At 45.4% G+C, this 24,579-nt stretch overlaps 3 protein-coding genes and 5 non-coding genes across 9 annotated transcripts; 5 read left to right on the top strand and 3 right to left on the bottom strand.

Moving 5' to 3' along the window:
• Window positions 1-321: 321 nt before the first annotated feature.
• On the top strand, window positions 322-393 carry Trnat-ugu. Its single transcript has one exon. It is a non-coding gene; the product is annotated as a tRNA-Thr (tRNA).
• Window positions 394-670: 277 nt separating this feature from the next.
• Window positions 671-742, bottom strand: Trnat-ugu. The gene has a single exon. It is a non-coding gene; the product is annotated as a tRNA-Thr (tRNA).
• Window positions 743-3,145: 2,403 nt separating this feature from the next.
• Window positions 3,146-5,178, top strand: LOC6591058. 2 transcript variants are annotated; one of them, XM_026986895.1, is made up of 3 exons: window positions 3,146-3,285; window positions 3,354-4,385; window positions 4,449-5,178. In XM_026986895.1, exons 1-3 carry the CDS (start codon window positions 3,182-3,184, stop codon window positions 5,074-5,076), a joined length of 1,764 nt encoding a protein of 587 aa, XP_026842696.1. In that variant the 5' UTR covers window positions 3,146-3,181; the 3' UTR covers window positions 5,077-5,178. The 2 variants fall into 2 exon arrangements, with proteins under 2 accessions (XP_026842696.1, XP_002016640.2); XM_002016604.2 differs by having other exon boundaries at window positions 4,446-5,178.
• A 2,659-nt stretch (window positions 5,179-7,837) lies between these two features.
• On the top strand, window positions 7,838-7,909 carry Trnat-ugu. Its single transcript has one exon. It is a non-coding gene; the product is annotated as a tRNA-Thr (tRNA).
• Window positions 7,910-10,844: 2,935 nt separating this feature from the next.
• On the top strand, window positions 10,845-24,454 carry LOC113565232. Its single transcript, XM_026986897.1, has 5 exons — window positions 10,845-11,100; window positions 17,918-18,018; window positions 22,205-22,602; window positions 22,674-23,663; window positions 23,724-24,454. Exons 2-5 carry the CDS (start codon window positions 17,941-17,943, stop codon window positions 24,103-24,105), a joined length of 1,848 nt encoding a protein of 615 aa, XP_026842698.1. The 5' UTR covers window positions 10,845-11,100; window positions 17,918-17,940; the 3' UTR covers window positions 24,106-24,454.
• Trnat-ugu lies at window positions 14,187-14,258 on the bottom strand. The gene has a single exon. It is a non-coding gene; the product is annotated as a tRNA-Thr (tRNA).
• Window positions 16,572-16,690, bottom strand: LOC6591055. The gene has a single exon (XR_047919.1). It is a non-coding gene; the product is annotated as a 5S ribosomal RNA (ribosomal RNA).
• Window positions 20,767-22,108, top strand: LOC6591054 (persulfide dioxygenase ETHE1, mitochondrial). Its single transcript, XM_026986896.1, has 4 exons — window positions 20,767-21,100; window positions 21,168-21,312; window positions 21,384-21,747; window positions 21,809-22,108. Exons 1-4 carry the CDS (start codon window positions 20,894-20,896, stop codon window positions 21,981-21,983), a joined length of 891 nt encoding a protein of 296 aa, XP_026842697.1. The 5' UTR covers window positions 20,767-20,893; the 3' UTR covers window positions 21,984-22,108.
• Window positions 24,455-24,579: the final 125 nt, after the last annotated feature.

Genomic DNA, 24,579 nt, shown 5'->3' with positions numbered 1-24,579 from the left:
GACCAAAGAGAGCGCCACCCAAATAAATAAAGAGCAGGAGGGGAGAGGAGAGAATAAGAGATCGCAGAGAGAAAGCATTCTAAGAGCGATCCTCGTTTGTTTACTAACAAATTGCCCGCCTAGACTCTAGAAGCATCTAAAAAAACATAACCCCAATACGAGTATTATTCAGCTATTAATACGGCACAGTACATATCTACCCGACACAAAAACGCTTTCAGAATTGATTGAAAGTTCTCTCCAATTTGGGGAAAAATAAGATAACCATCCAGCATAAATTCCGCCAAATGAACTGGGTTATATGGCGCGATCGGGTTGTTCGCCTCTTTAGCTCAGTGGTAGAGCACTGGTCTTGTAAACCAGGGGTCGTGAGTTCAATCCTCACAGGAGGCAAGAATTATCTACATTTTATGAATCTTTTAAAATATTTTGTATATATATTTAATTTTTATATAGATTAACGACTCAAAAGCTACAAATTAAAGGTAAGATCACTTCAATTAAGATCACGAAGGGAAAATATAATTTATAAAAACAGCATTCCAGATTTTCCATACGGTTTTTTATCTTAACATATAATATTTAAAAAATAAATATTTTAAAACATATAATATTTAAAAATTAAATATTTTAAAATATTAAAAAGAAATGTGTATAAATTTTTCATAATTGCCTCCTGTGAGGATTGAACTCACGACCCCTGGTTTACAAGACCAGTGCTCTGCCACTGAGCTAAAGAGGCTTGAGTGACGCGCGTGGCAAAAGCAGTAGATAAATATAGCGCCCTCTAGCTGTTGCGGCGGCTGTTGCCATCCGCGGGTTGTTCAAAAAGTTTCAATTACCTTCGTGAATTGAGTGCATGACAAAGTAAATTAATGTTTCGTTATCTGGGAATCGGCACTTGAGTTGAGCAGCTGTCTAGCCTCTTTGACTAATGAAGAAAAGTCGAAGTTCAATGAGAACGCTCCATTTGTGGGTGCTCGTTATTCCAAGAGGCAATTTGTTATGGGTAAATTGTAAGAAAATGTCGTGGGAAGTGGCAAGTTGTAACACTTAATTGGGCCGCTCAGGCTGTTAGTAACAGAATTCTGTTACACTAACATCTCAGAGCACCGAAGGCACAACTGTACGAGTGCTTGCCCGTCGCCCGTCGCCAGTCGCCAGCACATACCACATGCATATGTACATATCAAATTACCATAGTTCAGCCCTTTGGCATTTAAGCTGGATGCAAATCCGTTAAAGCGCCCAAAAAGAAAAGGTGAAATGCGTAAATTACAGTGTCAACATTACAACGCCCACTTTGCCCATTCATTTGGTTTTTTTCGGGGTGGTGTCCCGCCGTGAAATGCATTATTATGCACAACGGAATGGAAGCGAAACCCAAGCCGCACCTCAAGGGTGCATCATGTTGGTTACGGCTGTATGTAAATTTCCCTAAGCTGTTGAATGGCACTAGGAATGGGAGGAAGCGTAATCGAAATCGGAATCGGAATCGGCGTCCTCGCCCCGCTGTTGACTTTGGGCATTGTAGCCCCCTTGGGACAGGGAAGCTATGCTAGAACTGGACATGACAGCGTGTCATCAATCATGGAAGGGTTGTCAGTCGCTTCTTGGTTTCTTTATTGTCTGCGTCCAAAACAATGTAATCATCAGGGCTTACAGCGGATTTGCGATCCCTCGCCGACAGCTGTCACTTGTAGTACAGTTGAGGCACTCCAAGGATGCCGCTCGTCCTGATTGAACATTGTCAATAAATGTAATCGCTTCGAGCCACTGCCACAGACGTCATTGGGCAATGTTTATGAGCTGTCATCCAGGCGCAAAATATTTATCACTCTCAGGGAGTCGCATCCTTGCGTCCTCAGCCACCCCTAATTATAGTGCATTGTGGCAGTGCAGTTCTGAGAGGACCCCAGGCAGGATACTGAATGCATTTCGTCCAGTACCTGACCCTTCGTCCGGCTCGGCACTCACTCGCGAATGTTAATGCAAATACGAATGCAAATTCAGGCGGAATAAATGACCGGCCTCCCCCTCCCAGAGGGAGACCAGACCTCTTTGATTCATGTTCATTCAAGAGCCGACAGTTAATTACAGTTTATTTTGTTTTTTCCTCTACCCAGCCCATTCTATTCTTCGTACTCGCTTGTATGTATATTTCATTAAAACATCCGTTGCATTTGAGTTTTTGTTTGTTTTAATACCCTTCTGAAGGGTCGATACTACACAGCAGTAGTGGAGATGTCATTTGAAATGGTTTTCCCAACCTAAAACCTCCACCATTATATGAATTATTTAAATTTCAATCCTTTCAAACGTCTTTTTATTTGGATAAGAGTACGAGTAATAAATGTCTTGAAAACTGGGAAGCAGACTGTGAAACAATTCTGAACTTATAAGGGAACAGGGAAAGGGTATTTGTTCAGGCATCGACTAGTTCTATCTAGCCCTTTCTTTTGCCGTTGCCTTTTGTAGCTGTTTTCCGCTTTGCAATCTGCTTCCGTTTTGCTTCGGATTGCTTCGTGGGTATTTGCATTGTAATTCTGTTTGCATGGGCATTGCTACACCTAATGTGATGTCAACTTGATGTGCACTGAAAGAGCAACCAATTCAAAACTAACAACTATAAACCGAAATTAATTCGAGCAACTAAATTGTGTTTAAGCCAAACTGCACGCCTTCCTGTCTGTCTGTCTTTCGGTCTTTCTGTCAGTCTTGCATTCAGCAACAACAACTACAAAAAAGCAAATAATTATAAAAAATATACCTCTAAGACAGCAGCCCCACCAGACCCCTTCCTGCTTTTCAAATGTTGGCCAAAATGTCATTAAGGTGGGCGACGAATTTGGCTGTTGACATTTTGAAAACGTCATAAATAATTTATAACAGCCATTTTTTTGCATTTTGGCCATTGTCTGAACGAACAGTTTTGAAAATGGATTTTATAGATCTTGTACTTGATTGCTTTGATTTGATATATATATTTGTTTTCTGTCCCGACTCCCGAGTCTTGGTATTGGCTCGCGACAATTTGTTGTTGTGGAAACGGATTTTTCCCGGTCGGAAAAAATATTTTAACTCTGTCAAACTATAGTTTGACACATTTTAATAAATTAATAGATGTCTTAATGTTAATGTTTCAATGTTTGAATGTGCTCGCTGCGCCCCTTAAGGTTCCATGAGAAAAGCATCAGAAGAGAAGCAAATGACGCGCTCGGCCTACGATGTGCAACGGGACTTTGGTCTAAGCAGCGCCCTGCGCTCGGAAATCATTTGGGACTCGTACGTATATAGGATTATGCAATTGCATAGAACATCTTAATTACTCATGCTCTCCGCATTGCCCAAAGACTAGCCCCAGATCAGGCTGGAGTGCTAAAGCAAAAGATCAAAAATCTGATCCTAAATAATGAGGCCACAACCAGCAGGAAGGTGGCCAAGCAACGCCAGCAACTGTTTCGAAATGTGTGGCTACAGCGGAAGTACACGAACCGCACTCTGCTCTCGGCCATCATCTACGTGCTGGTCACGCCTGAAATGGATGCAGAGCTGGCCCTGCAGTCCACCACCTATAGCTGCCATCCTGTCTTCCGCACCCGCAAATGCATGAAGGGCGAAAACAGCGAGGAATGTTGCATGATCTTCATCGACGAACACGGCCGGGTCTATGCCAATTGGGAGAAGTATGTCTTCGGAAATACCCTGCCCAAGGGCATGATGATAGCTCCAAGTCGTGGCATTTACACCTTCACCAACGACGAGGATCCTGGAGTTCAGCTAATGGTGTATCCCACGCCAGCGTCTGGAGCGCGGCACAAAATCCTCAATATCGGCGACAAGGTGGCGACTGTTGGTAGCCTTGTGGCAAGTGTCCCCCTGGCTGCCGCCTTGGCGGTTCCCGTCGGCGGACCCATCGGTCTGGCCGCCACTGCTGTGGGCGTTGCAACGGCAGCCTATAGCACCCTGCGCTCGGCCCACCGCCTTTACGATCGTGTGCGACATGGTCAGTCCACTTCCATCACGGACAGCGAAGCTCGGGGCCAATGGCTAGGCGTGGCCGGGGGTGTGGTTGGCCTGGGAGCCACCGGAGCTACCCGACTTATGTCCAGAGTGGCCGCAGCCGGCACCGAAGTGAACAGTGCCGCTCAGTTCGCCGTGAAGGGCATCAATGTGTCTTCCATTGTCATATCCGGCACGGGTGTGGCCAACGGTGTGTACGACCTATATTTGAAAGTTGGCGACGATCAGACCTTGTCCAAGCTGGATATCCTGCAGATTGCCTCGAGCCTGGTTATATTCACGCACTCCATTAATAATCTCCGCATAGCTTCCAAAGTGACCAATAGATCAACGTTGATGCGAGCGCTGCGCGATCAAACCAGGTAAGAAATCAAAACCACATCCTTATTTGAACACTGTTACAGAGTTCGATTATCCTGCAGAAGAGTCGTTAGTCAGATCTCGCAAGAGTCCAGAAAGCTGCATAACGGCTCCGACGGAGGAATGTTTGATATTGTGCGCACCTTTAACGATATACCCTTCAAGGAGGCCTTGCTCAGCTTGCACAAGATCAATGCGCATCTTGCGCAAGGAGCTTCCATGGTCGGTGCCCTGGGCGCCACTGTGCTGCCCAATATTGTGAGCCTGGGCAGCGGGGGGCAGATGCGCCTGAATCTGGAAATGCTGGCCACTCAATTTGGCAGCAAGTTTGTGGAGCACATCAGCAGTCCGGGTAACCTCGCGGACGTGCTAGACGCTTTGGCCCGGTACTTTAGCGATAAGGCGGTGCAGCTTTTTATGGAAACGACGCGCACCTTTGTCGAACAGAATATCGACTCGATTGACCGCACCCTGAACACGTTCGTTTCCACGGAGACGGTTCTCTATCGGATATTAATGCACTGCGTGCACACCTATGATAATTTTGCTGTGGATTTCCTTGAGCGCCATCGCCAGGACATCTTGGACGTAATCTCCAAGTACTTCCACTCCCTGCAGCCGCTCGACGAGGGGAACTCCAGCAAATATAAATGTGCTGTCTGCAAGGGAACGTACTATATAAGTGCTTTGTGATTCCTTAAATCGTTCGGCTATTTGTCTGTCTGTAAATGGAAATGTGATCATAAGAAGAGTTTTATGTATTATGTCGTTCACTGTAAAAGTTCCTTGTGAGATGCGAATAATTGTCTTATTTTGGTCTTAAAAACTAAATATAAATCTTTTTAGATAAATGTAAATGTATGCAAATTAAAGTGTGCCACTTAATTAATTTGAGCCGATCGGAATTTATATAAATTGAGGTCTATGTTGATCAAAAAATCAAGTTTTGTTAGCAATTTGTGTTGTGTCTGGCTCTGTTTTGTATAGCGATCCCATTCAAATTTCATTTCAATGTAAATCACACGAAAGATACACATTTGTGGCCATAAATTGTGTCAATCTCTCGATTAGTCGAGGAAGTGATGATAAGTATTGGAATAAAGCATGTAGATACAGATACAAACAAATCTTTGATTATCTATAATTAGTAGGTTGCCAACAGTCCCACAAATACGTTAGGAGAACGTGCGAATGAAATATTTTAACAGAACATTTCACTCAGCGCTCGTTCGATTGAGGTTTCATGATTTTCTTAACCCACTTCTTCTCAGCCTTCACTTCCTTCTCCCCCAAAGGAAGGCATCAAATTTCCATTATTTCCTCAACTGCACACCATTCAACAACTCTTTTCTTAGTACGAATACTTCCTTCATTGACATTTTCCTCTGTGGTTCTTCACATTTTCCTGATCAACCAATAACCCTCTTCTCCACATGTGGCGCCCCTTCTGCCTTGAACAGGAACTGTCACTGGGGGGTCAATAGAAGTGCACAAAAGCGATAATTTGATTTGATTTCCATTAGGGGTAGACGACGCATTGCGTGGAAAGCGCTTCAGACTGCAATCAAATCAGTTCAAATTAATTAAAAACTTAAAAGAAGCGAAAAGAAAGCAAAACACGAACGGAAAATGCACTGCAATGTGTGTACAAAGGCAACAAAACAATGGAAAGTGCTTCAGCTCAAGTGGAAAACAAAAGCTAAACGGGAAAAAGCAGACTGCTAGGCCAGGCCAGCCCAGCCCAGCCACCATTCCCTTCCCTCCCTCTGAAAATCCCCCGATCAAAACCCCTTTTGAGGGGGTTGAAAATGTGAGTCTCGAGTGCGAGTGCGAGTGCGGCGGCGTCGGCGGCAACAGCAGCTGCACAGGGGAAGGGACAGGACAGAACAGCGACTGGATGTGGCACGTGGCGCAGGCGCAGTCGTCGCTGCAGGGCGAGGACCGGGGACCTGGCTGGTAAGCTGTTACATCACGCGGACTGTCCCTGTAATACAGTTACAACCTGAGATTGATGGCCCTAGCCAGACGAGAGAGATGAGCGACAGGGATGAGGAGTGACAGACTGTGATGAATTGGGCTGCCTGCCCCCCTGGCGGTACGAGGACGAGTATTCCCTCTCCCTATGCCATTTTTTGCCGTTCGATCGTTTTTCGGAATGCTAATGACGATCCTTTGGCTGTCGGCATGCATTAGCCTCATATTTCTATTCGGCATATCTGATTTTTTTTGTTGCCCAGCAATTTTACACTAAATCAGGCAATTTTTTACCCAATTCTGCGATCCTTTGTTTCCATTTGACACTTTTCGGATAGATTGGCAAAAAAAAAAAACACGGGGAAAAATAACGTAGATACAGAAAGAGAGAATTAAGAGGTTTACGACGCATTGGAAATCGTTTTGCGGTTTATGTGTTCTCGTTTTAATGCGATTTGGAATTCCGGGTCAGTTCTGGTAATTCCATTCTGGCCTATCCCTAGGGATCGGGATCCCTATACCTATCCCCAACAGAGTGACACATTACCAGCAGCTGTTAAAGTTCTGCAGGCGCACAGCACGCGTCAGTTGTTCGTGTCGGGCGCTGCCGCTCTTTCACGTTTTCTTCGACTTTCGTCCTGCTGTGCGCCTTGTGGGAAAATTGTGCAGTTTGGTGCGACATGAGGTGAGGTCGTCCTAATCGATTGGGTATTTGGGTAGTTTCTGGAGGAAACTCACGGCCAAAGACAGACAACGCTGCACTGTCGACCTGGCTCTAACTGAAGCGCAAAGATCGTTGATCCATTTTGCACGCACTGCTGCCTCGAAACTGAAATCGAACTGCACTCAACACTCGGGCACACGCAAGTAGAAACACACACCCGCGGACATGCGTGCCAATCAAAATGATGATGTGAAAATATTTGTTCATTGGGCATGTCGTTTTCATTTCAGTCCTAATGGCTCCATCTCGCTTCCCATCTCCCATCAACAGCTCTCGACTCTTGGCAACAGGTGAGCCCGGAGTCGGAGTCGGAGTCGGCCCGAAATTTCTTTGGCCCTAATTGTCATGGGCCACTGAAGCGCAACGCCCGAAAGCCGATCTTAATGTTGATTATCCGACGAATGTGTGTAATTTTTGTGAAATTAATATCCGGTCGGTCCGACCTTGGGTCTTCCATCTCTCCTTCCCCCTTCCCCTTTCCAAACTCTCCTTCATCTTTGCCACAGCGTTTTCCTTTAATTATATTTAAAAGCATTTATCAGCCCGGAGACAACGGGCCAAAGAATAAGAACAACTGTGTCAACATATGTTCTCCCCTCGCCTCGCTTTTATTCACCGTCTGTCGCATGCTATCTTTTGTGTCGCAGATACTCGTACAAAAAGATACAAAATTGGTACCTACATACTGCAAGCGCAGCTCTTGTTCGGAGACATTTGGCTGTTGAAATTCGCTTCTGGGACGCCCTCAAAATGTGGGCCTCTTTAGCTCAGTGGCAGAGCACTGGTCTTGTAAACCAGGGGTCGTGAGTTCAATCCTCACAGGAGGCATTTCCCAAGATTCCGCGCTTCCATACCATTACCATACCATCACATGTATCTGATGGGATGGTGGGAGTTGCGCGAGTGTTTTTTTGCACATGATTGACTAATGGAAAGATAAGACACCTTCCGAAAGTAATGTCTGTCAATGGGAGAGGATTAGTTATATTATGTATCCCTGCTATTCGATTCATAGAAGTGTCTTGGGAGGTCATTAAAGGTATTGAAAAGCGGCTGAAGCCTCCTCCGTTTAAAGATCATTTGTGCTACCGTGACAATCCTCTTCCTTCCGTCTGCTTTTTTATTACCTCTAGCTCATTCCATTTGTCTGTTCCATACACGGATCGAGTGGTGCACCTGTCCCACTAGTCGAAGGACTTTCCAGCGTTTCAAATATGCGCTCAAGTTCCGCTCTCATTCGTGCTCGGTTAATACCCAAATTGCAGTTAGTGACACAATTTATGTTGTCTCGCGATCTTCGAAATGCCCCATGGACACGCACACCTTTGGAGTGGGGAAGGGGGACGGGAACGGGAACGGGAGCAGGGGAGAAGAGACACGAAACATGTCTCCAGGTAGCCGCAGAGCAGAGTGTTTTCTTTATGGCTTTTCATTTGTGGCATAAATTCAGTTTTAATTGAGGTTACAACTGGGCTACTTGTTTGGGGATCGAAATTCCATCCACTTGGCATAAATTACAGCATACAAAACCCGACCCCTCCCTCGCCTACCGCCAGAGTCGTCTCCGTTCTGTTTTCAAGTGCCACACAAATGTTCGAATTTATTATGTTTGCTGTGGCCTTTGCCCCCGCAATCTCGTTCTGGGAATCCGAGAGTGGAAACCCAAAGCAGGTCGAGTTTTTCCAGGCACTTGCGGTCTTCTCTTTTTCCCTTTTTTGTTGATGTTTTCCTTCGCTTGGGATGGAAATGGAAAACCATAAAAAGTGTAGCCATGTATAACTGACAGCGACAAGTGATTTTCCTTTGTTTTCCCTCCACTTCTTCTTCTTTTTTATGGAGAGGAAGTGTTGTTTCTTAGGTTAAATTATTTTTGGCAGGCAGCAAATACCTCTTCGATTCCATTCTCCATTCTGGCTGGCCGACAAAGTCTCTTCTTTCTTTCGACCGCTGGAGAAACGAAAGACTGAAGCGACGAACGCTTATGGAAATGAGCTAACAGTTTTTGGTCTATTTTGTAATACGAGACCCATAGACCCCGGTCCAGCGGCACAACGGTAAAGCACATTTCACTCTCCAGCTTTTTGGTATACAATACTCGTATCCATATTTTGCGATGGGCTGGCCCGCACTTTTGTCGGGTTGTTTTGATTTATAGCCAGACGGGGCCGCACATTAGCTAATCGAAACGATATCAACTCGAAAAAGTTTCGCAATTAGTAGGGTCGTGTGGAATGGTGGGGTGGGGTGGGATGTCGAGCACTTTAAGCGCGTGAGAGGCGCATGCGTAATCCTTTTTTTTCCTTTTTTTTCATTTGTATAATTTTGATTTATGTGTGCTCTTGAATTTTGGTTGTTGTGTTTCTATTTTGGGCTACATTTAATGGATGGAAATACAATCAACGCCAGCAGCAACAGCAACCCCTACACCACGATCCCACCCTATCATATCAGATCCCATCGTGTCCTATCCCTCGCACCGGGGGAAGGGGTTCTTCGGGATTGTTGTGATCATTTTAATTGACTTTGCGCACGAGCGCATTCACTGGAGCGTTGCACACTGTCGAGAGATAAGAGTGAGTGCACCACCATGTGTCCGCCTGGCGATGACGCAACTGGAGCGGCAGGCAAATGAGCAAGGCAATCCCAAGATGCGGCAGTGCAGTCGTAAAAATCTCGGATGCTGCAGCAGCGCAACAGCGCAGCCGCGACAGCTGTCAAAATATCCAAGACACCCACAAGAGAAGAGCAAGAGCCAAGGCGAGGCGAGGGAGTGGGGTTCAATGCACTGGAACTCTATTAACCATTATAATCACCATCGGGTCGCGTCTGGCCCAATAAATCCACAGACACACAGCCCAGTGCACTTCGCTCTCTCCCTGTCGCGCTCGCGCTCGCACTCTCTCTCGCGCTCTCCCTCTCAGCGCAAAATCATCCACCCAGGCGAACACCGAGAGAGAAGAGGAGAGTTAGCTCAAACGAAAAATCTGACTCGTAGAGCGGGAATTATAAACACGAGTATCTACACACATGATCATATTAATAGGTACACACACCTACGTCAACTTTCAAATAACAGAAAAGGGTTTTATTCAATATTGTAAACTTCAAATTGACTCTCACTTATTCTTAAAGTATTTTTTTTAAATAAGATACACCTAAAGAGATCCATTTGTACTTCATAGTCAATGTCAGGCTGATCACTTCAAGTATTGTTATGAAAAAGTTTGTAGACTGATTATCATTTATTTTTTGTCTAGTTAGTATTTACTAGTTGGGCACCATGTCTTATACCACAAGTTTCCGATTGGATTGAAGTCGGAAGATAGACTAGGCCACTTTCAAACTTCAATTGCTTGGCCCCCAAAAATCTTTAGCAAAAGTTTACCTCATGGATATATTTTTTTACGCATAAATGCTCTGTACCATAAGAAAGAAAAAAAAGAGAAAATACTAATAATTTGTTTATTTGTAGACTGTAGAAAAAATAAATAGATCTTAAATGGCCAAAAAGCCAAGAGTTTCGAAATTAAAGAGTATTAAAGAGTTACTGACACTTTACGTATTGTATTGATAAAAATCGATAAAAACTCTGTTATCCGGCTGTTCCAATGTTTCATTTATATGCCGCGGAACTGCCACACATTGACAAACACAATGTACCACAAAAAATGTTATTTTAAATACGATAAAACTGATTATAACTGGAAAATTTCAAGGTGTACCTATTAATATGATCATGTGTGTACGTACCTTGTTCCACCACCAGAGAGTAAATGTGCGCCTGCGTTCGCTGCGCTACTGATCAAGCCATGAAATTCAGTCTTAAAACAGACGCGACCAACAACGTTGTGGCTCTCGCTCTGCGTGGTATTTCGTTTCGCTTCGTTTCGTTTCGTGCTGTCGGCTGCGCCTGCGCCTGCGCCTGCGCGACTTTTGGACCTTCTTCAATCAGCAATCCAGTGGTAGAGCGAGAGAAGGAGAGACAACTAACTCCTACGCCTGCGCCGCTGTCTATGTGTGTGAGTGTGTTTGTTCAGTTATTTCAAGAGTAAATTTCCTGTGTCCGCCCGGAGGAAGCCTCTATAAACAAAGGAAACACAGTCTTAATTCAACGGAAAACCAACGGAAATAATTAAGCAAAAAAATTAAAAATATAATTAACAACAAATCTGTGCCGCTCGCCTTTTAGTAACGGTCGCAATGCGGTTTTAAATGCCTATCCAAGCCGAAACCAAACAATCGGCCTAAACATCGACATCATTGATTTATGTCTCAAGTGTAAATAATTGGCACAAAAGACCAAATTGAGGCTTTCCTCCCTGCCCTGCCCGGCCATGCCCTGCCCTGCCATGTCCCATTCCATCGCCAATCAAATGCAATGAAATGAAATGTTTCCATTGACTCTTGTGCACATTTGAGAGCGCTTCCATTGTTCGGTTATTGGTTAAGCCCCTGCCGATCCGATCCGTGCTCCGAAACAGTTGCCAACAATCGTCGGAATCACTTGCTGAAATCGAAAGGTTCATCATCGAATCAATTGTCGCTGGCTTAGTGCATTCTAAATACTCGTACAGTGCAAACAAACCTCAGCGCCAAACGAGGTCGTCACAGCAATAATAATGATGATGGAGCAATTTTCCCTCCGCCGTATTGGGGCCTCTGCTGGAAGGCCACTCCTCCCAAAGATCTTCTTTTGGCACCTGCCTTACATAATCCCCTCGACGCTGGGTGAATGGTTCTGTTCTGATATCTGAATATTTATGGTGGAGGGACTTTCAGATCTGCCACCTTATCATAACAAAAGAGTTGGAGAAAATTGAAATCTCATAAATAAATTACTTGGCTGGCGTTGGTCGGGTTGGCCATTAAAACACGATTTGCCTTCTTGACGTGGCTTAGATAAGCGGCAAACAGTCGGACGGCAATCAAGTTCAAAGTTTCTCGCAAAAACTGATTCACTGATGAGGTTGGAGCCTCTATTGGCATTCCTAAGCAGCGGCAATCAATCAGTCAAATATGTATGAGTCGCCGTCGGAGTATCCGATCTCTGACCATATAATTACATATGAAGTCTCTGCGGTTAGATCACGATCTCAGGTTCTGTCTGAAACGTTCTGTTCTGTTCCGATCTCTGGGTTCTAGTGGATTCGGGGTAAATGCAGTGGCAGGTTCTCCTGTCTCCATTCCTCCCTGCATCTCGAGTTTGTCATTAATTTTGATTATATATTTCCTTTTGGGAATCGTTGAATGCATTTGAATAACAATTGTTCGCTCTAACCGAATTGTGTGTTTCTATTTCCATTTCTTCATTGAAATTCGAGACCAAACCCTTTATCGACTTGACAGGATGTCTAGGCCGGCTCTCTGGAGAGGTTTATTTACATATTCCTCGGAATCTTCTGCTGGTTTGCCTTTGACTTTTGTCTGCTTTTTGATGTTTTCAATGCTAACAACCTAATCAAAGTTTGGTTGTGTTTTAGGTATTTGTTGATATGTAAATTTGTGGATGGCTGTATTTTATTTTTATGTGGGCTTCAGGTCGTGTCTGTGCGTGGACGAAGATGCAACAGGGGACTGTGTGCCGCCTTTTGTTTTTGGCTACTCGACTCGTAACTGGGAATAGAAAGCCCAAGATTTGAGATAACTTTGCATACATCTTCATGCTGTGTGTGTGCGTAATATCTCTAACTGTTTCGTCTTGGGGTTTCACTTTCATTCAGCCGAGAAGCTGTAACAATTAAAATGAGAGTAGCCAGTCTCCATTCCAAAAATAAACCAAGCCAAGCCATTGATTTCGAATTCGCTTTCGTTGCGATATGAACGTATTTCCGATCAGCAGATCAGGCCAGGCTAGGCCATGGGCAATTTGCACTTTCCTAGCCTCCGATCTGAGTCTGGTATTAAGCCGACTTTCTAGAATTGATTTGCATAGATGATTTGTCCAGTGCGGAGACTTTCACGACCCCAATCTGCACTGCCAGCCAGCAGAGAGTTGAGCAGCTGACATTCTAACTGTGAGCGAGCGATATTCACTCAGACATTTACTAGTATACGAGAATAATTGCCCACTGAAATGATGGGCAATTATCAGCTGACATGACGGCAACAGCTGCACAACAAACAACTAGTACGGTGCTCCCTCAATGGAAAGAACAAAGGTAACCTACCTGTTTTCTTATTGTAAGGAGTGCGAGAAAAAAGAGCAAAATTTGTAGAATGCTGTTTTATCCGCTTAGTGTTCCAAGCGTAAACTTCACTGTGCATTCGATTTTCAAGTCAGTAGTCTTCAGCGAATTCTCACAAAACAAAGAATGCCCACCGCAGTACGAGCATTCCACGATAAAGAGAGGCTTCACTGTACATGTTATGAACACGTTCACCTACTTACAAGTATTAACCCTCCTATAATAGCAATCAATTGAAGACCTGAGCAACAATGAATTCTGGTATCAGCAGGTACTGAGTATAAGAAAAACATAGCAAGTGAGGAAGCCAACGACCTCTAAGGCAATGCCACTCAAAGAGATAACTCTTCTTGCCCAACATAAGCCCCGAAAACAACAACAAAATCTCCGTATTTATGTCAAGTACATTAAGCTTATTCTCAGCCAGATGCCGGTCTCTGGTATGATCTTTACTGGTCCATTTCGTAGGCTATGTACCAGGCAGCCTCCGAGTGTGATTAAAATTATCAATGCCACGGCCTGCCTTAGTGACACTTGTTCACATACGTGTAAATGACAAGCCATGCCAATTGTTGGGTACATTTGTATCTGCGAATGTGTGTGAAATGATACAAATATCAGCTCATAAATTACTCAAACACATACCATACCCAGCGGGGACGCAGGTGTTTTGTTTGGAAACTACGACCGAGCAGGGTTAAGGTTTCAGAGAAAACCCCAATAAAACAAAAAAGCAAAACAACCTTTTTTCGTCATTGCCCCCTTGGGGCCAAATGTTTATTCATAAAGGTTGTTAATAACTGAATTAAGCTAATTTTAATAATTATATGGACCTTGCTGACAATTTGCAACCCATGAAATACATTCAAAAAAATTAGCGTAAATATATATTAAGTGAAAATAAAAAGAAAATTGGCTATTGCCTCCTGTGAGGATTGAACTCACGACCCCTGGTTTACAAGACCAGTGCTCTGCCACTGAGCTAAAGAGGCCTCTGCTTGACGGGCGTCCGATGGCCCATAGCATTTACGCGCTAACAGAATGTTTCTTAACAGAATTCTGGAAAAGCTTAACAGAGACCATACGATGTATGTAAATATCGTGTTAAGTTTGATGGAGTTCTCAGGGCGATTCCTCATTTGCATTAAGCCAAGCGTCACAGCATTAAATCGAGTTTTTTATATAAATGTACGTGCTATAGTATACACATACTATTGTTAGAACCAGGTGTCATCTCCATTTAAGCAATTGAGCAATTTAATTTGCATTGTTCCACAAGCTGCGGGGGCGAACACTGGCTGGCACTGAGCTCATCTCGCAACAATTTTGTAGGCGCGTTCGAAACTAAATAAACAGGCTTGGGGCCCAACAGAAGAAGGGGCGTGGCAAGATACGCCTTCTAAATACATTAGAGAATGTGTATAGAGAGAAGAGGGGAGATTTTGTAAATTGGATTTTGATTTTGTTTCTCTACATCGGATTTACATATGTACATACGTACAAGTTCTATTGGATGAGTGGGAAGTGTGTGTTTTGAATACCCATAATAATATTAATGACAAGACTGACATCTCAACGGAATGCATATGATATGGACCTATAGAGAGCCAGGCAGGCATCGAATACTGACTGAGATCTCTGCTGATTGGAACTGCAACAGAATCGCAGTTAGAGTCAACGTCTCCGATCCCGTGGAGACCTTGGACGACAAGTTAGGCGGACATGAGATTCAGGTGGAATCTAGACACAAATGATACACGGGAAAAACGGAATAAACGTGTCATCGTTTTGTGGTTTTTGGGTCATTTGGTGTGTGCGTTAAGCCAAAACGGGGCACCCAACGGCACGTCCAATGGCAGATACAGTCGTATGGGATCTCTCGACTAGACCGGAATTCGGATTCGAACAAGTTTCACTTGCCACCTCGACCTGCCACTAGCTACTTGCCACTGTCCAGTGGACATCGTTCCAGTTGCTTGGCCATCATCATCGTGGAAAATGCAATTTGCAACTTGAATTTAAGAGTACAGTCCGGGTAGTACGTATCACAATTTCCAGCTTGTTCTTGGCTTGAAACATTGTTTCGGTACCTTGAGCCAAATTGCTTCATAAACTTGGCTTTTTGTCATGTTTCTATGGCTGTCTCCCTCTTTGGGTTACAGTCGGACGCCGGAAACGTGCGAAACGTAAATGTAGACTAATGGAAATGATTATAGAGCTGACTGTACTGCAAACGATAGAGATGGACTCGTGAGGGGATCGTGTAGATCTTGAGGGAATTTTAAACAAAATTGATTCGAGTCGCTAGTTCACAAATGCTCCGCTGTTCGAATATGTTCTCCGACCTGGCGTATCCTTTACAGCTCACGTAACCATCTCCATTAACTTAATTATTAGGCACTTGTACTTGTTCTTGCCCTGGTTGCGCTTCAGTGGCTTCAGCGCCCACATGCACGAGGCCTGGGAAACACCTGTGCCCGAGCTGGCAGTCGCTGCACTTGCTCTCGTTCTTATTAAATGGGAGAGAAGACAAAAGGAGAACCCTTCAAAGTTAGCCACGCAAATTCAAGAATAATAATTACATGCATATAAGGTAGCTCCCAATGGCTGTGTCTGCATATAGAATACTCGTAGTTGAACGATCTTCATGCCTGACAGACTTTTCCCACAGCCACCACAGTAACCGACACTGCTGCAATTTGGCGATAGTTTACCTGCCAGATACCCCTGGCGTATTCTTGCTAGATTCCTCTTAGATCCCCTTAATTTCAGCTCATTAGCAAAGCGATCTAACAAACTTCAGCCAGCGACAGATCCGAATCCGACTGCTAATGTGCGAGTACTCGGCGGGGCTTTCGTTCAGGCCAGATCTAGCCCATAATTAGACACTAAAGCGGAATTAGATTAATGATAGGCCCACATTGGGTGAGCTAACCAAAACAACTCAGCCCCACTCCTCTCGCCGCGGCTTTTCCCAGGTAGTTCCTGTCCCAGCACGCAATCCCAGAGATAGGCCCCAAAAGACAGACCCAGGCAACATGCTGATGGAGGTCTTAGCTAAATTTTGTAGAACGCTGCTCGAAGCGTTGCCAGCATGATGATTATTCCCCAAGACTAATGACTTACTTGCTCCCAAGCAAAATATTACAATGTCAAAGTGATGTTATTAGATAAAGATGATACGGATACAAGAGACTGAGCAGAGGAAGCTGCACACTTGGCTTTGAGTACTCGTAAATTCTGAATATAACAGAAAACAGAAAAAGACAGAAAACTAGAAAAAGGAGCAAAAAGTTTGCTGACAAGGCCAACAACACGCGGTGTTCCCAAGCGGTCCCCCATCTAAGTACTAACCGCGCCCGACGCTGCTTAATTTCGGTGATCGGACGAGAACCGATGTATTCAGCGTAGTATGGTCGTTGGCGAAAGTCGTTCGCTGGAACTTCAAGTATAAGCCCCAAAAGCTCACTTTATCGAGAGCTTTTTCAACGAAAGTTTTACCCATTTGTTCTAGGTCGGTAGGTGGTCTTGTTCTTCGCACTATTTTCCATAGAACTCGTTTTTCTGCCGCTTTAGAGGCCTATAAAAGCCGAGATACCGGTGTTTGGCAAGCCCTTTGCTCCATTCGTATGAGATACATTTTCTACGAGTATGTCACAAGTATCTATGACAATTGCATCCGCCGTGCAGGCCATGTACGCGTATGAATGGAAGGGCTTTGTCTTCCGAAGCCGACAAAGGCAAAATAAACAAGTGAAAACCCATACAGGGAAGAGTGGAAAAGAGTTGCCGTTGTCTTTGCCGGCACATTAAGTAATGTGATCTATGCAACCTCATCTGTGAGATTGTATCTTGCGGCTGTGCGAATCTGCATATCGAATGCATTTCTTTGTTGTGCCCTGCCACTGCCACTGCCACCACCGAAAGTGCGTCCACAGCAACACCAGAGCTCATTTGCATATGATGAACATTTCTTTCCGCCACTCTCCCCTCGTACTCGCAATATGAATGATATGATGGAACGAAATCTTGACACATGGGAGGAAGGAAGGTTCTTTTTCTCGCCTAATTAAACTGGCTTCAACGAATCGTAAATGTAACGTGCCAAAGTTGTTAAGAGCGGCCAAGCGAAAATTGCACAAAGACACACACGAGAACCCAACCCCACAAGAGTGGAGTGTTCCGACTAAAAGGTACCCTCTAACAAATGGGATTTACAAAATGATTTGAAGGGAAACGAAACTCCTCTGGCCAGAGGTATACAGAATGACTACTCGTATGTAAATACAGATTATTGGGATACAGAATGCTGTCATAGATTCTGGGCTATATCTTTGGCCATATCTTATCTTTATATTTTGGTATACCCTCATATGCCATAAGATTGAGGGGCTTAACAAGCAGATACACATACATGTATACATGTATGTATCTGTCTGGCAATTGTTTTTGTCTTGCGAAGCGGAACGCAAATTAAAGTGACTTTGAGGAGGCTACAGCCTGGGCCTGTCTGGTGGGGCTGTCCACTTGCCAGGCGAAAAGTTCAAAGTGCACTCACAGATACATCACTGTCAACTTACCCAACCCAAACACACTCCACTACCATCCAGCATGCCACTTAATGTTGCTCTCTTGTGTCTCTCTTTTGCAGTGCTGAGCTGAGCGATTTCCATCATGGACACCGGAAGTGTGGTTAGCGAACCGATTTCCGCGCATCATCGCGCCTTTGCCAAACAGAAATCCGCCTCCATGGTAAGTTCATTCGATTGCAGAAACTGAAACAGAAAGCTATGCAAGCCACGACGATTGTGTAAGGCCACATTATAGAAATAGACAGAAACATGCTGGTACTCGTATGTTTACACATAATTAATGCAACATCTATCGCTTGTTGCCTCCACTGCTCGTGCCCTGCCCCATTGTCTGATTCGATTATATAAGAGCGCCAAATGCTATCCACGCTAATTAGATGTTGACACGCACATCCCATCCCCATCACCATCCCAGACAGACATCGACCACTAGGCAGATACATAGACCGTACTCGTACTAAGCGGACTATACGTACATTCGAGGGTACTTTGCATCGTTTCACGCTAGAAAGTTGTCGAAAATGAAATTCGCAAATAGCCAAAAATAAATCAAAGCTACAAGCAAGCAAATACCAGACGAAATATAGCGTAGCAGAGGGATATTGATATTCAATTCGAAGTCTTAGATACCCTTGCAGGTCCCACCGCACTCCATCAAAAGTTACCCTCGCCAAGAAATAAATGCCAGCTAATAAAGAGTTGAAAACTCGGAAAGATTGAAATGGCAGAGCCCCAAAACACAAACAGTTTTCGACAATTAATTGCAAATGCATTTGAATGCATTTTTAAGCAACACTTTCACGCGGCCCACAACAATGCAAAGTCATTCATTCCGATGCAACCTGAGAGTTGCATTCAACCGATTGGGCGTTCGAGTATCTAAATATTTTAACAGACACGAGTATTACATATGTGTGAAATACTGCATACTGCACCCCCCGCCCAGTGAGGCGAGTGGAATGAATAAGTGTGTGAAAAGTGAAATTATGATTCAATATATTTAGCATATTTATGAAACAAGAGAATTCCCTGTGATCATATCCTAGGAAGTGAAGTTTTGAGTTACGCCAAGCTGGAAAGGGTCAAAGTGTTGGGAAAGTGTAGCCTATGAACCCACAGATCTTTAACATCTGGGTTCAGTACACTCACTCACCTCTCTCATATGTTGGAGATATTTTATTTTTGTGGTGCAATGGGGAGAGGAATATTCACAAATGATTTCTGCTTAGCAATTTAGTGGAAAGAAGTCGGACAGACGCCACAATGGAACTTTCACTCGCAGCGAAATGATTGAAAGCAAGAGTGAGTGACGAATACTCGTATGTTTTTTTTTTTTTTTGTTTTGTCTGCGTTCGAGCATCGGACATCAGCATCCACATCGATGCGACTCATTAACCGGCAGGTGTTTAGTCAAGGGGTGTTGGAGAGGCTGCCGTAGCAATAATACTGTGTCTATAAATAGTCCCAGTAAATTGGCCATAACAAATGGCTGAACAAATAGTTTGCATTGCCCAAATATTGAGTAACGCAACGCGACTGGTAGGGAATATCAGCATAGTACACTCTTCGAAGACCTTCCACAAACCGCACCCCAAAGTCGGGCTGCATTTCACACCCTTCTTGACGACAGACACAGATCCCTACCATTCCAACGGTCAATTAATTCCTTCCGCAAAATTACATCAATTACTCAACGGCATGGAGGAAAAGAGCCCTGCCCGCATTTGATATTTGAAACTCTCTTCTAATATATGCAAATTTATTTATGATCTGAACGAAAAGTCAAGAAATTTTATAGCCCAATCCCCTGTATGAAGAAGTTCTCACGTTCTCCCTCTGGACTGGACAATGTCCAGTCTCGATTTCCTTCCCCTGCTTGTTATTAATTTTGTACAAATTTCTCAACAACTGCAACTTCCTCAAGCAGTGGGTAAGGGTTGCCAGCGAGGGGTGAAAGGGAGCTTCAGTTATGTCAAGGCGGTGGTTGTTGCACTTAAGTGCAGCTGAGACAAGACTTTGTAACGGTTCTGTTCGGTTCGGTTCGGGGCTTATGGGGTGGTGTGCAAATTTTTTCATGTGGCAGGAGGAAGTACACACTGTGCAGCGTTATCCTGTGGGAACGAGATTAAAAACTTCAACTGAAAATGAAACATTCATTATTCCCACATGATTTTTGATACCCGATAATCAAAATGAGTTTAGGGGTATATTAGATTTGTGTGTAATGCCCAGAAGAAAGCCTTTCCGACCACATGAAGTATATATATAGCCGAGTAGATTGAGCCATTTCTGCCTGTCCGTCCGTGAGCCTGTGCGTCATGTTTGACGCCTAGTTCTCAGAGAGTATAAGAGCTAGACCAACGAAAATTTGTATCCATTTGTACTTTTAAAAAAACATCTCAAAAAATCCAAATTTTTATAGAGTTTACGAATCAATATTCGAAAGGGGTTCGGAGGTGGACTGAAATGGCATTTCTACATGCTTTTTACATGGAACATACACATTTATGAACATAGCTCGAAAAGCTTACGTTGTGGCAGAGCAACAGGTTCCACCGACAGGCCCCAAAAGCCCCAAAAGCTCAAACAGCGTCAAAAGTTGGGGAGAAAGCGAATCTCACCTAATCAGCTGATTTGTCTGTAGTCCGGTTGCTGACGTTCTTTGTTTGTTAAAATTTTGTTTGTTTCTCTAAAATTGGCCATAAGATAAGTGTTTTTTGTAAACTACGTATACCTGCAAAGATTTCGCGATTGCTAGGCATTACCGCTAAAAAATTTTGCTGTGATAAATGTGATAAACGAGAGACTGACGTGAAACTCAAGCAACAACAAAAAGTGCTCAATTATCAGTAATTTACAATATTAGGAAACTTGATTCCATAAGCCAACTGATTAATTTTTAACCAGAAAAAGTTGTGTGCTTATATAACGAGTAAACAGAACGGAAGCCGAACACCGAATACTAAAACCGACCGAGCAAACCCCATTAGAACCGAAGCTCTGCTCGCCCCCATCGCACTGGGAAATTGAAAAAAATGCGAATCGTTGGCCGCAGTATGTTGTCAGCCCTCAAGCGGCTATCAGTCAGCCATCAGAATCAGACGATCTTGGCCAGAAGTAGCTCAGTCCGCAATGCCCAGCGGAACCCAGAGTCGCAACCACAACGATCAGTCCATAGTCAATTCGGGACAATGAGTCTGCCGGAGCGCAAGCCCTTCTCGCCGGACTTCTTTTTCCGCCAAGTACGTAACCCGCATCTGACGCATCTGATGAAATTTCTCAGTCGAGATTAACCATCACCGCCAACAGCTGTTCGATGGGGAGAGCAGCACCTACAGCTACCTGCTGGCGGACCTGAAGACTGGCGAGGCCGTGATCATCGATCCCGTGCTGGAGCAGGCCAAGCGAGATGCCCAGCTGGTCAAGGAATTGGGCTTCAAGCTCAAATATGCCAGTGAGTGAGATGGGGAAGGGGCACTCTTGTCACCTTGGCGATAATTTCATCATCCCACGCACGTATTTCAGTCAACACACACATGCACGCGGATCACATAACTGGCAGCGGCTGGCTCAGAGAGCTGACTGGCTGCCAGTCGGTGATTGCCGCCGCTAGCGGTGCCAAGGCGGACTGCCACTTGAAGGAGGGCGATCACGTTGATTTTGGGAGCCATGTCATTGATACTCTGGCCACTCCTGGACACACCAACGGCTGTATGAGCTACGTGATCAAGGATCAGGGCTGCGTCTTCACTGGCGACACACTCCTTATACGCGGCTGCGGACGCACAGACTTCCAGGAGGGCAGCCCCAAGAATCTGTATGAAAATGTCCACAGCAAAATCTTTACGCTGCCCGATAACTATCGCATCTATCCGGCCCACGACTACAAGTGAGTTACAGAAATGTGAAAATGAAGAGAAGATCGAGTGCTAACACTTTGATCCTTGCAGAGGACAACTAGAGAGCAGCGTGTGGGAGGAGAAGCGCTATAACCCCCGTCTGACCAAGGATCTGGAGGAGTTTATCAAAATCATGGAGAACCTTAATTTGCCATATCCCAAGAAGATAGATGCGTCGCTGCCCGCCAATCGAGAGTGTGGAGTCTACGATATACCCAAGGAGTAACCCACTCTAATTAGATCCTTATAAAGCCACTACAAGTGCATCTAAACAAACATATTCGTATAGCACAATACTTCCGAGAGATTTGTAATCTATCAAAATATAAATAAATACTTTTGCAATCCATATTCGACCCAGATCTTAGACGTTACTCTAGAAACAGATCCTTTCCCATGAAGAAACGAATGTCAACTAATTTCTGTCACTTCTTCCTATTTTCACAGACCATTCTGAATCCGAAGGGTTGTGGTAGTGCTGCCAAGTACAGTCTCCACACGGCAGTGGCAGCCGAGAGCCATGAGGGCAGTCACACGACCACCCACAGCTCCTCTACCGGAAGACGGCGCAAGGGCGGCTCCCTGGGCGGAACGCTCTCATCCCGCTCCACGCGCAGCGAGTCAAAGGAGCTGCGTTCGGCTCTGCAGGATCGCGAGGCCGTCATCCAGAATCTGCGCATCCAGCTGTGTCTGGGAAAGCTGCCACGGCCCAGCGGACCGCCGCTGGACGATTCGGAGAAGCCGGCAGCCGAGCAAAAGCTGAGCCGACTGAAGTCCGAGGCGGAAAATAAACGCATCAAGATCAAGAACCTAAAGAGCGCCCTCGAGAAGCTAGACATCACAGAGTAAGCAATGAAAGCAGATAAAAACAAAGAAGATTAAAGCTAATTCCCATCCCATTCTCTTCCGCCCTTAGCAACATCGACATACGCATCCGTCAGGCAGAGCTGGAGTATGCCCTCGGCCGGGAGGAGCTTCAGATGCTTTCTATAGTGGAGGAGGCTCGGGCCCTGCAGTCCAGGTTGGAGAAGTCCAAGCCGGAGGCCCAGACCCTCTACAATATCATTAGCTCTGGGGTATCGCTCAGCCTGCATGCGGTGCATGCGACGTCCGGACGATGGGCAGCCCAGCAGCGGGCCGATCAGCCGGGATTCTATGTGGAGTGGGCCCTGGAGGGCGACGGACTGTACAAGGGCGATCGCATTCTGGAGATCAACGGGCGACTGGTGACCAGCAAGACCAAAGAGGAGCTGCAGAAGCATGTGGGCAACTCCGGAAAGTGCCAAATGGTGGTGCTGCGCAAGAAATCCCTCCCTATACCCCAGAAGCAGCTCGACCAGGAGAAGGAGAACAACATGCGACTGCAGCATCGGATCTCTTACTTGGAGGAGCAGGTGAAAGAGCTGCAGACAGTCAAGGAGCAGCCACATCACCAGCAGCAGCAGCACCAACAGCACCAGCAGCTGCATCAGACACCCACCAACCAGTCGCAGCACGTGACCAGCATTAGTATCTCATCTCCCCCTTCGACACCACCCGAGAAGCCGCTGATCTTCCAGCGGGGCAACTACATCACCACCCTGGTGGGCGGCAAACCAATTGAACTGATGGGCGATGATAGCGCCCAGACGCCCGCGCATGTGACCAAGACCCTGATCAAGGAGAACACCCACATCGACCTGCGCGAGCGTCTTCCACACATGTACTCCATGCCCTCCAAGTCGCTCTCCGCCTCGAAGATCTCCATCAACAGCGACTCCGCTTACATGCAGCACCACAGGCGCGAGAAGGAGCGTCACCGGGAGCGTCGGCCACGCGACCCCCTCCAGCAGCAACAGCAGCTCCACCGCGAGCATCTGATGAGCGCACATGCCCGCAGTGTGGAGCACCTCAACCAGTACAACGGGTATGTAAACAGAGAATTTCCGCTAGTTTCCATCCATACTAATCTCTATGGTCTTCCCAGACTGGAACGTCGTCGGGAAACGCCGCGCCAGAGCGAGGCGCAGACCCTGCGCACCCGCCTGCCCAGCGATATGAGGAGCGTCAAGTCCCTGGACTTTGACAGCGAGAACGAATCCAGACCAGCGACAGAGACCCGCGCAGTGCGACCGACGCCACCGAAGAAGCCCCTCCGCCTGTCGCTGCAGCGGGCCCAGAGCCTGCAGACCGTGGAACTGCACCCCGGCCACGACCTGGAACGGAAGCGGCCGATGAAACGGATGCATCACAATAATAACAACCACAACAAGAGCGCAGCCTCGCCCACGGAAGAGGGCCAGACGATGCTCATCGAGAGCTGCAGTCCGCTGCACACAGCCTCTCTGGGCAGGCACAAGCTCATCTAAGGGGTGGAAAACACCCCCCACGTAGTGTTAATGGAACTATCTTAACCCCCGACTGCTAGCAGATGGCAGTTGACACCAACAGGCGGACATGTGCAAAATTATAATTAGAATTACGTTTACCATTAGCAGTCTCTTACGTAAATTGTTGAGAGGTTCACTTGTACTCTATATCGTAGTTGTTGTACAGCTCGGTGTGCACTGTACTTACTTTCTACATCGATAAATAGGGCTTGGCTATAGTCTTGTAGTATAAGCAGACCTGATAAGTGAGAGATTATTGTATGATGATTTTATTAGCACAATTTAAACAGACATTAATGTAAATACACAAATAAACTTATTCATTTTATTTTGTGCTGAATTTATTTTGATTCGGGAAATTATAGCCACCAGTGACGGACCGGCCCCCACACACTCGTAAATTTTGTGTGACTCTTGATGCTGATAAGATTTAATTGATGGCACCTAAATCAT

The sequence above is a fragment of the Drosophila persimilis genome, unplaced genomic scaffold (assembly GCF_003286085.1).
Source record: "Drosophila persimilis strain 14011-0111.01,24,50 unplaced genomic scaffold, DperRS2 tig00000002-arrow-pilon, whole genome shotgun sequence".
NCBI lineage: Eukaryota > Metazoa > Arthropoda > Insecta > Diptera > Drosophilidae > Drosophila > Drosophila persimilis.
The sequence above is the reverse complement of the archived record's forward strand: the minus strand, read 5'-3'. Positions and strand labels throughout refer to the sequence as shown.